This window comes from Contarinia nasturtii, unplaced genomic scaffold (assembly GCF_009176525.2).
Source record: "Contarinia nasturtii isolate CC-2019 unplaced genomic scaffold, AAFC_CNas_1.1 Cnas_scaffold_1699, whole genome shotgun sequence".
Classification (NCBI taxonomy): Eukaryota; Metazoa; Arthropoda; class Insecta; order Diptera; family Cecidomyiidae; genus Contarinia; species Contarinia nasturtii.
Genome location: NW_022199032.1, coordinates 2866206 through 2878434, shown reverse-complemented (window position 1 = coordinate 2878434; position 12229 = coordinate 2866206). Strand labels below are relative to the sequence as shown.

Sequence of the window (12229 nt, the reverse complement as noted above, 5' to 3'; positions counted from 1 at the left end):
TAGAGAGAGTGAAAATGGCACATAAAACATGTTTGTTTCATATTTCAGGGTTAATCTATAATCCGTTTATGCATCAAATGCATTCGAACGCGACGACAACGACGGAATCAACGTCGGCTGAAAGTCCAGGTGCAAAGCCATCACCGAGTCCAGTTGATCTGAATACTGAACAGCCGCTTGATCTAAGCGCGAAGCCATCAACAACGCCAACACTTTCAAATGATCCGAAACAAGTTTTCAGGTAACAAAACATTTCTCTGTTTTTTTTCATTTCTAATTCGTTCCATTCTTCTTTTTTTTTGCTATGTGTCGTTTCATTTTCTCTCAAAACGTGCACTGTCAATTAGCATTTATTATTATTGATTGTGAGTCAGTTTTCCATTTTAGATGGAACCAAAAAATGATTACATATTTTGCCATGCGCCATGTAAATGTGTTCGCTTTGTGCTATCATGGTTAATTTGTTGTTTTTTTTTGCTTGGTTTCGTGTATTTATTTATATCATTTTGTACACTTTCCCCAAAGTGCATTGATAAATTGCATCATATTAAAACACGATAACAATTAACCTAATTAGTATTGTGTTGATATTGAGGAGCGTGCTGAATATGCGCCATCGTTGAAAAACAGAATATGCATTTGTTTATTGTACGTTCAACACATTCCGCGACCGATTTTCCCTGTCCAAACGTAATTTTTCGAATATGAATGTGTTTTTTCATGCACTTTTCTCTGTTTTCATCATCATCGTCATTATTATTATTAATAATATTTTATGCAATGCAACAAAAGCCTTCGATTATCCATTGAATGGGTCTCTGTATTTTTTTTTGTCTGAAAAACCTCTTGTGGTTTGCGATTGCATCATGCAGTCAGTTGTTATCACGTAAACAGAGACCAATTTGCCAATCGTGTCTATGTCATAATTCTTTAGACTTTCAAGACCTCCATTCTGATGATTTGCATTTTTCTTCTTTATTTCACTCGAAATTTCATCGATTCAATGACAATTTTAGTAAGAATTTTTCAATAATTCTGCTTGTTCAATTTGAATAGAATGTCTGTGTTTCGAATGGAAATTATTGTACTAATGTCAAATGGAAAGTTTAATTTTCCATTTCATTTTCTGCAATTTTCTGATGGTTTTCATTCGAATTTTCTTTCCATTTTTTTTATTTTGCTTTTCATTATTGTTATTATTCGAGCACTGTTTCATCGAATTGGATCACAGGGAGTAATCATTCTGCAATGCCAAAGCGTGTCAGAATATGGAAAACAATATAACTGACTTTGGTGTATGCACACTCACCAAATGCATGATAATGGTGGCGATGTTGTTGTTGATGATGATGATATCCTCCTTCCCATTGCATTGATCCATGTATGTGCCGCGCGCATATCCACTAGATAATAATAATGTGCACCCATAATAATCCAGTTATTTCTAGTTGATTTAAGTAAAAACTACGATGACAACAACGGCACAAGATAAAACCATTGAAACTATGCTTTGACATGTTTCTGAATAAAAATTCAACGAATCCGACATTTTTTGTCTGCCTTTTTAATCGAATTGAATGACATTTATAATGCGGATAACAAAAATAGACAAAAAAACACACAGAGAGAGAGATAGAGAGAAAGAAAGAGAATCCGATGCTCTCGCGCTCAAGCGCGCGCTCCCATACAAACCATATTGAAGTACAGTTTTATCATTTCAAATAAAAGACGTATGTTTGACGTTGAATTCGAAGTTATTTTGTTTAAATGTCGAATACGGCACATTTTCCTACTCGTATACTTTCACACATCAATTTCTCATATAACTTAACCATCATCGAACATTTAAATGTTTACAAAAGGATGTTGAATTTATATAGAGAGACAAACGTTTTCGAGTGACATAGTCGAACTCAACGACAACAAAAAGCAATCGAATGAAAGCATATATATATAAACGAAATAAAATGAGAACGAGAAAGAGGGAAAGAGAGAGCGCGAGGAAAAAGGGGAGCACATAAACAATGATAACACAAACAACTGCACATATATTGGATATTGAAGGGCTTTTACGTGCAAGTACTCGTTGCTTACATTCACGTTCTCTTCCTCTTTTTTATTTCTATCTTGGTCTCGCTCATTGTCCTATCTTAAGAGCAAAAACTTAATCGTAAAATCAACATAAGTGACCTCAATTAAAGAATTTTAATCATATTTTCGCAAACGAATTTCGTTCAACAGCGACAACAACAACAATGAAATATTTTGTACTTTCGTCATTGGTCAATTCATTTTATTTTCAAGTTTCATTCCCAAGCGTGCTCGTCTTATATCGTTTATCGTTTTTTTTTCCTTCTGTTCTCTCGACATCGTATCAATGCATCTGATTGTGATACAGATCGTAACCCATTTTCTTATTTAACGAAAAGAAAATACGAGAGAACGAAAAAAAAAAATAAACTGTAGAATCATAATATATTTATCGAGCGAAAGAAAAAAAATTCGATGCAATTTTTACGCGTCCTAGGTCAAAATGTATCTTATTTTGAGTCATATGCTGAAATAAATTGAGAAAGGCGAACAAACTGGATGGATTCATTAAGTGAAATGGACGAATCAAAACGAGGAATTTTTGTTTGGAACAGACAATTTCATTGTTAAGAGACAAGTGCCGCATATATTACATTTGTCGCGTTGCTATTGTTGTTCGCGTTACGTTTTGTGCACGCACTTCACCCGGTTTATTATCGCAGCTCAACTGGTTGCGAAATCGCATCAGGGCAATGTAAAATACAATGCATTTTCTTTGGCAATTCAACAGTAAAACTGAATATTTGGGGCGATCCAAAAATTATCGAACCTTTTTCGAATAAATAACATTCAATGTTCAAGTATTTTTCAATACCAAAGTATTTGAGATAAATTGGGATTGGTGCTTGGACCTTTATTCGAGTTTGAATGACATAAATGCGTATCATTTCAAAAATTTCTATCAAATTTCGCATCAACAGTCATTTTGACCGAATACATTATTTTTGTACTTTTTTTGATGAGAAACAATATTTCGTTTTATTTATTACCAAGTGTGAATGAACCGAGCACATGAATTGCTTAACACGAGGCCGAACATATATAAAGACGAACAAAGCCTGATACTTGAATCTCAATATATATATTTTTTGTTATTAACATCCAAAATAAATATTGATAATCGCAATTCGAGCTGCATTTTTTGTTCTTATTCTTTGGATTGAAAATTAAATTGCCTTGAAAGTGTATGTGCTCGAAATGATTTGGACTATTTTTAATCGGATGCAGTAGAATAGTTGATTGAGGTTGAAAAATAAATACAGGTTGACTTATCATGCACATAAAAATGAAATGTTTGTTGTTGTGCGTATGATTTCTGAAACCAAATGAATCGGCATTGATGGATTGAATTCGAATGATTCGAAGAACGTAAGTGGCTTCTGGTTTTGTATCATATTCATATGCGTATACGAAATATGTATCACACAAAAAGGGGGGTCATTTACATTTTGCATCATTCACCTTGAACGGATAAAACAAAACGATATTTGTGGTTTCGAGAAACAAGATTTATGAAAATTTATTATCTATTTGCTGCTTCCGCTGTTTTCACAAGCCAAATAATTCGTGAATGAGTGAGCGAAATACAGAGAAGAAAAATTAAATTCATCATGCCGACACGTATGAACAAGTTTGCATTTATTACGGCATCCTTGAAAAGATTCTTACTGTAAATGAACTCTCTCGGTTACGAGACAAGAATAAGATGAATGGCATATCAATGCACTTTTTTTTGAAGGATTTTCACACAGCAAAAATGTTGTGGGCATTTTTACCCGATTTCTTGTGATTTTGTTTTATGTTTATCTTTCGTTTACATTGTTTTCTGATATGGCTCATGCGAACAAAAGATGTGACATTTCGGAACTTTGTTTTTTATTCAAGTGAACCGAACCAATACATTTTTCTTGTATATACATTGAATTGCGTATTTATTGATGGTGTTTTATTTTTATTTATTTTTATGATATAGAGCAAAACCACGTCTGTCAACTGTGGCCGGTCGAAAAACGTACACTGAAGATGAGTTACAAAATGCCCTTGAAGCGATTCTCAGTGGAAAACTTGGCACACGAAGAGCTGCTGTACTTTATGGTATACCGAGATCGACTTTACGAAACAAAGTCTATAAATTGGCTATGGAGCAAAAACGGGAAGCAAATCTGCTAAATCAAGCCTCTGTTTTAGATGACCTTGACGATGACGACGATAAGGAATTGTCTGGTGGCGAAGAAGACAAACTGAAAGATGATTTAATGCTCACACCCGAAGAAATGATTCGACTGTCATCATCTCGTGCATCGTCGGCGGCGGCCAATCTACAAAAAATATTCGAGAACAACAGCCCGAAATCGGCGGAAAGTGTGGCAACGGCGCCTACCCCGCATCAGATGCAATCGAACAAATCGCAAACATCCACGTCAACAACTTCCTCACCGCCTCTGGTCAATAATCCATGGCTTAGCCCGGATGTATTTTCCAATTTGCTGTTGGCCACCGGTTTAATGCAGCAAAAGTATGACGATCCAGCATTCCAAGAGATATTGCGCAGTTTATTGATGCGACAACAGGAATTGATGAAGCTTAATACAGCGAATCAAGCGACATCACCATCAAAGGCAACAACGGCCGATCATTTGAACAATGGTAAGCCAACGGATTCCAGAAATCTAATGCACAACATTTCATTGCTTCAGCAACAACAAAATAGACTGATCAAGTCCGAAACACCAGACACAGTGCCGACATTAGATTTGAATAATGCCGATGAAGCGGCTGCACTTCTAAAAATTCCGTCCTACAAATTACTGGCTGGTTCATCGTCATCAACCAGTGGCAAAAATGGTGATAATATAAACGATTCAACACCACAAACCACACCGCCATTACATTCGCGCAGTCCTCAGGCGCATCTATCCGCTGACATTTCACCGCCAGTCAATCGACAAAACAATGATTCTCAATCACCGCCGATACCTGGCATTGGCAGCAAAGGGATGTTCTCGTTGCGCGATGTAATTGCCAAAAGTATCAATCGAACATTTAGTCAACAGAATGCGGAAACAATGAATAAGCCTTCCATGGATAATCTAGAATACAAGCGGCCAAGCATATCGGTCATTCGGAATTTGGGCGGAACCGATATAACAAAATTTGCCACCAATCCAAATATGATAACATCGATGCATTCACATTCGCACCCACATCCCAATAACTCCAGTTCGCCATCAAATTTAAATAATAGCGGAAAAGGTACACGGCCCAAACGTGGAAAATATCGCAATTATGATCGTGACAGTTTGGTTGAAGCAGTTAAAGCTGTTCAACGTGGTGAAATGTCGGTTCATCGAGCCGGCAGCTATTACGGTGTACCGCACTCAACGCTAGAATATAAAGTCAAAGAGAGACATTTAATGCGACCGCGAAAGCGTGAACCAAAACCACAACCATTGGACAGCAGTGGTGGCAGCACATCATCGATATCATCGGTAAAAAGCCATGATTTGGCCGGTACGGTTAGCGCAAGTATGCGTGGTCTGGACAAAGCATCAAAATCAACAATGCAAACAACAAAAACACCGATGAAAACGCCACCATTTCCGGCCGCATCAGAAAATGGCTTAAAAATGGGTTTATTTGATCCGTCACAATTACAATATCCACCTCAATTATTTTGGCCGCATGCACCTGGCTTTGGAGGTTTACCGATCGATTTTCCTCAACGAACGTCCGGTGCAAGTGCAGCCGCATTTGGCGGCAATGCCGAAAGCTATTTTGCAACACAAATGATGCGCTTCCAAGAAGATGCATTACGTTCAAATGCCAACAATTCCAATAGTAAATCGGAAAGCGATTTAGCTAAATTGAATAAAAAATGCAAAAACGAACGTGAATTAACGCTAGAAAATCTGTACGAAAGCGGTGCGAATGGTTCATTTTTGGATGGTATCATTCGTCATAGCTTAGATAGAAAATCCGAATCGATTCCACATGGTGCACTTTTAGATCAATTAGTCAAAAATAATCGACAGTCGGTATGCGGCGATACAGAAAATAATACCAACAACAGTAATAATAAGCGTGCGGCAAGCCCATTTAGTTTTGTACATCAGGCAATCAAACGGGAACGAACGGGATCATCGTCGGGTGACACAGATCGTGAATCTGTTGAACGTGACATTTCAAAGGAATCGGTTGAAACATTGCTGAAATTCCGTGACAATCTCACCCTGCGCATGGATGAGAAAAATCTCAAAGACTCAGCAGAAGATTTGAACGGGATATCATTAGACAACAAGAGTGTTCGTAACACAGATGCCGACGACAGTTCATAGAAATTAAGAGCAAAAAAGTGAAATTAATTTTTATGCATTTTCGTATACTCAATGTTAAAAATGAAATTTTATGACAAGACAAACAAACAAAACAAATGAGAAGAACGCAAGTAAGAAGAAAAGCGCGACATGAATTATTAATTGATTAAAGATGCGATGCAAAGCAGTCAAATGAGAAGAAAAAACAAACAAACAGAATTAGAAATTATTATGATCGTTTTGTAGCGTAATGAAAAGTGCGTAGGGTAAAATCGAAACAAACACATTAGACACACTTATATATTTGGCATATACATAATCGCAAACTGTTTTTTCTATTGTGCATGTATGTGTGCGCGCGCATAAATGTTGCACCACTAAAAAGAAACGTTTATTAACAATTAGGATGAACAACACGAAAAACAAAACGATAACAATAAAACAAAACAAAAAATGAAGAAAGAATGAAGAAAAAAGAAGGGAGGAAAACAACAATTTTATCATTTATATAGTATTTATATAGCTATCTACATAAAATGATTATATTATCTTTTTTATACAAATATATATATCTTTCGTTTGACAATCGACCTATAGGCTCCTGTACAAACCAAAAAAAAGAAGAATTTCCAGTGAAACTAACAAGAACAACAACAACTACTACATAAAAAAATCTCTTATAGCGGGAATTTAACAAGAAGTGACTAAAAGTCAAATGAAAATAAATGGGAAGAAAAAAAAACCGAAGAGAGAAAAGAGGAATAATTACGCGGAAACCAGTTATAAAGCAAAAAAAAACTTGATGCCATTTTTTTCGTTCACAATTCCAATTTCCACACATGAATTAAGTGATATTTCAATTTTAAACAATCCAAAGCCATGCGCATGCAATGGACTGAGAATTAGAGCTTTTCGTAATTTGTGTTTGAATGAAGAAAGACCTCGTTTCGTCGTTCATTCATCAAATGTAGATCATCCATTTCAAATGATCCATTTGAAAACACATTGATTGGTATTTGTAGTAACAAAACAAAAAATGGCAGGTGACTCACATTTAGAAGTTGCAATATTTTGCCAGAGAGCTCCTTCTAACACAATTCAAACCAATTGAAAAAGTCCACCACATCAAAACAGCTTAACCGAAATAATAATCATAATAATAGAACAATCATCGCCGTCACATGAAGCTAAAAATAAAAGATATCAAACAAAAGTCTATCAGTGATCACCAATACACACACAATGTTCAACCGAATCGCAATATCAACAATAAAAACAAAAATAAAACCCCTGCCACATTCCCGTCACTTCTTCAAAAAAGACTTTTCATTCCCCCATTAATACTGTAATATTTTCATGTGATTTTTCTTTCGTTAAAAAAATAAATTTGTATCCACTTCAGAAAATTCTCTAAAATCTTGATTAAATGATAACAAACAAAAAAAAATTATATATTAGATATTGAATGTCTATTTTATATCAGGCACATTGACCAAACCAAAAGAGAAGAAAAAAAAATCATTATGGAGATATGAACAGTTGGAAATAAACCGATTGAAATTTGTATGCGAAATATATAGTTTGTTATAGTTAACGAACAAACTTTGCTGCAACATTCTGATTTCAATATTCAGATAATTTCAAGCTGTCAAATCAAGCGGCGACAAAGTATATTTAAACACACATACACAAAAACATACAGGTTTAATTATGGAATCAAAACAAATGAAGAATAATTAACACACACTCACACACATACAAACAAAAAAAAATCATATACTTTTTTGGCTATGAGATTTATAACGTTTCTATACAAACGAAACCAAATCAAATTAATCGTAAAATCAAAGACTTAATTGTATTTAAATATGGGACTGGTTGCTCCAACGTGTGTTTTGAATGCCTACCGCCAGATACGATGACATCGGACAAAATTTATGCTAAAAATTACTATTTTTTTAGTACAAAAACACATCTCTCTCGGTACCACATCTATCGGTCGTCTTCAAAATATTCATAATATGCATGCATAAAACACACCGGCGAGTAATTTTGAAAGAAAAGAAAAAAAAAACAATGAAGTGTCTATCAAATCAAATCGTGAATAAATATGTTATGTGAGGAAAATGAATCATTATATATGTAAAACTAAACTATGTATTGAATGAAAATTAAGCAAAATTAACGATTTACACACAACCACAAAATTTATATCATTATACAATTATATGACTATATACTTCGGTGTTTCAAAATTATTGTATTAATGGATGAGTAAACGACAAAAAAAAACATTTGTATTAGGAAGCATTCCATATATGCATATAAAATGTGTAGTATTTTAACAAGTTATAATCGTTTGATGTTTATAAAAGTGAGAAAAAAACCCACACAGAAACCCTAAATTTTAAGAAAATATGAAAGCCGGTTGCGAAACTACTTTTGACATTCGAATCACATACCGCGACCAGCTTTAACCATACTTTTCACAGCGAAACGACACGAGATCCGCATCATTTAACAGAGCAATGCACTCATGAGGCTGGCACTTTTTTTTCCGCTGTTGTTGTTCTGTGCGTGATCAAAAATCCAAACAAAACCACCATAATTGAATGACAGAAAAAAAAACAATCATAATTGTAATGATTCCACGAGTCACATAAATGCATTGAACTGTCAAACGTTGCTCATTCGCAAACCATAAAACATACCATATTCGTTTCAAAGAAGAAGAAAAAAACCGAAATGTCCATCGACTGAAAAGTACGGTTTAACATTAATTTTTGCTATAAACATTTTTTCCACTGGGCGACAAGTCTAGACCATCAACAAAAAAAAAAATCATAATATTATATACTGTGTATTAAATATAATACTACATAATATATGTGTGTGTCTTCACGTTGCGTATACCTCAATGAAAACAAAACAAAAAAAAAATAAAAATAAAAAAATAATCATAGATATTTCTTATTTCGGTGTAATGATCAAAACATCCTTAATGGTTCGATACTTTCGATTTTGGAACCGAATATTTTGCCACCGCGTGGTTATAGTTTATTATTATTGAATGGAAAACAAAATATATACAATTATACGGGGACAAAAGCACACATACACAAAAATCAAATGTGTGAAACCATTTTTGGAACAAAAATAAAATGCGGATAATATAAGGGAATAATTTGGAAAATCAATGCGATTGTTTCAGAATGTATTCGATTCATTTAGTCTATAATATATAAAAAAAGAGTCTTCAAACGATTGAAGCAAATCACAATCGTGTGCCTATCATATCAAAATCGATTGGTTTGTTTTTTTTTATTGGGTCCTTGTATACACCGATTCGATTATTCTTTCGACCATCCGAGATAGATATTGTCAATCCATTTGTTTATTCTTGTAACCAGAAATCGCATTTGACACAAAAAAAATCGATCAAAAATTCAATTTTGACAACAGAAAAACTCACATCAAACTCTTTAGATCATCGTTAATTATTGCTATTCATTCAACCAACAAAACACATTCACATTTCATTTTCTGCATTCCAAAACAGTCCAAAACAAGAGTTAAACCATGTTGTTTATTGTAGAATTCAAATTGGAACATAAGAAGGGTTATTGGTCATGTAAAATCCTGAATATTTCTGTCGAACGATGTCTTTTTATTGATAGATTATTGAGCGATTAGAACCGATAATGATGTCTTTTAATATTTGAGCAATGTTACTACTCAATACTACTCAAACATCGGAAGTAACAACTCAATGAGAGGAACAAAAAATAATAATAATCCAAGTAATGCAAAGCAGAAAATCTACGAAAAGCTATTGAACTATAGAGTATATATATATTTTCGGGAGAATGCATTGTACTGTACATCTACAACAAAATAAGACAAGTAGACGAGAAAAAAAATAGTTCATCAACATCTAAGACAAACACAATATAGAAGATGAAAATTTATGCAAATGCTGGAAACGAGTATACAGAAATTATATACACTTAACACACACAAACACACACACACACACACACACATACAAAACTAAATGATATAGAAATAAAGAGTATATTTATTACTCTATTTATTACGGAATGGAAAATGCATCCATATTCTCACACGTCTTGCGAATAGCTGATATATTTTCCGCTGGAGCGAAAGGGGAAAAAATAACAAGTAAACGACGAATGAATGAAAAAAAATGATGAAAGAAAAAAAAAATTCAAATGAAGCGAAACAAGTTTAAATTTAAAGAAAAAAAAATCAACAAAAAATATTATATACACTATCTGTGATTAATAATCCAAAATTTTGATGTATATTTTCTCAGCAAGTATCATAGCAAACAGAAAATTTAATGCGTTTAAAACAAAACGGGAAGAGAAAATAGATAATTTACATGAGCAAAACAAAAAGTGAAGAAAATAATAGGAGAAATGCAGAGAGCGAAAAATGAAAAACAAAAAAAAAAAAATATATGAAAAACAGGCGTCTGCACGAGATTTGGTAGAAGTTTTTTTTATTTATCCTTTTTGCCATTTATATTTGAAGTATAACGTTTAAACAAAACAAAAGAGAAAGAAATGAGAAAGAGATAATCACACACATATACACACAACAAGTAAACCATGTGAATGAGTTTGAAACAAAAGCTGGGAATAAAATCACGTGGAAAGGTTTAGTAAATGTGAATAAAAAAAATACAAGTTAAATTAAGATCGCACATTTTGCCATTTAGGATAAATGAAACGGGGAAAATCATGGACATGTGGAACGCTAAATGATATGAAAATATTGTATTTTTTCAATTTTCGAATGAAAGAACAAAAAGAAATGAAAACAAACTACAAAAAAATGCCGCCGACACCGCCACCGCTGAATGAACTAACAAAAATAATTAAAAAAACAAACAAACAAATAATTCTTTGGTAATTTTTCTGCAGACGTATATTTTCTACTTTTTAAATTTAGTGAAACAACCGGTACATTGAATGGACTTAGAGATTAAAAAAAAAAATGAATTGCGAAATTGTTTAGGACAATTGATACAAACAAACAAAAAATATACACTAAAAAAATGTACCGAAACAAAATGAGATCACATTAACAAAACTTTCAAACACACATACACACACAGTGAATTCGTTTATTCGTTTGAATGTTTTGAATGTCAAACCTAAAAGAATATAATTTAACTAAAAAACTATGAAATAAAAGTGCAATTAGATCGATATAACGGTAACATATTCGCTAATGAAATATTATTTAAAAAAGATGAAACAAACAAACAATACATAGGGAATAAAAATTTATTCTATTTACATATTTAAAAGAAAAAGGTAGGAGGGAATGATACTGAAAATAATGATGAAGAAGGAAAATGAAAATTATAGTTAAAAAAAATTACGTATAAATGTAAACAAAATGAAAAACAAATAAAAAAAATCATAAATAGAGCAGTTGTATAAGTTAGCAAAAAAGGTACACTCTTAAAACAAAGGAAACCGACAACATTTAAAAAAAATTATCGTAAAGAAACAAAATAAAGCCTTCGGGGAATGTGTTTATATTCGGAGAGAAATAAGATTGACTATATTAAAAGTATATAGGTCCAGTTGAAATATATTTAAAGAGAAATTAAACAAGTAAAAAAAATGTTACTTCAAATTTATTAGAGCAAGAAAAAAAAGTGAGAAAAAAAGTGTAATAGTGCAATTGTTTATTTTTCTTTTCAATATTATTTTATACACCCCCACACACATACACACAAGCAGAACAACTTTTTTGTTTTTTTCTTCTTTTTTTTTCAAATAGTTAAG

At 33.1% G+C, this 12229-nt stretch overlaps 1 protein-coding gene across 12 annotated transcripts in view; it reads left to right on the top strand.

Moving 5' to 3' along the window:
- Positions 1 to 11427, top strand: part of LOC116346897 (mushroom body large-type Kenyon cell-specific protein 1) — a 61939-nt gene extending 50512 nt beyond the window's left edge. For all 12 annotated transcript variants that reach the window (XM_031777172.1, XM_031777169.1, XM_031777170.1 and 9 more), the window contains 2 exons: positions 49 to 241; positions 4064 to 11427. In XM_031777172.1, the coding sequence (XP_031633032.1) occupies positions 49 to 241; positions 4064 to 6425 (2555 nt within the window). In that variant the 3' untranslated portion in view covers positions 6426 to 11427. The remainder of the gene's footprint in view (positions 1 to 48; positions 242 to 4063) is intronic.
- Positions 11428 to 12229: the final 802 nt, after the last annotated feature.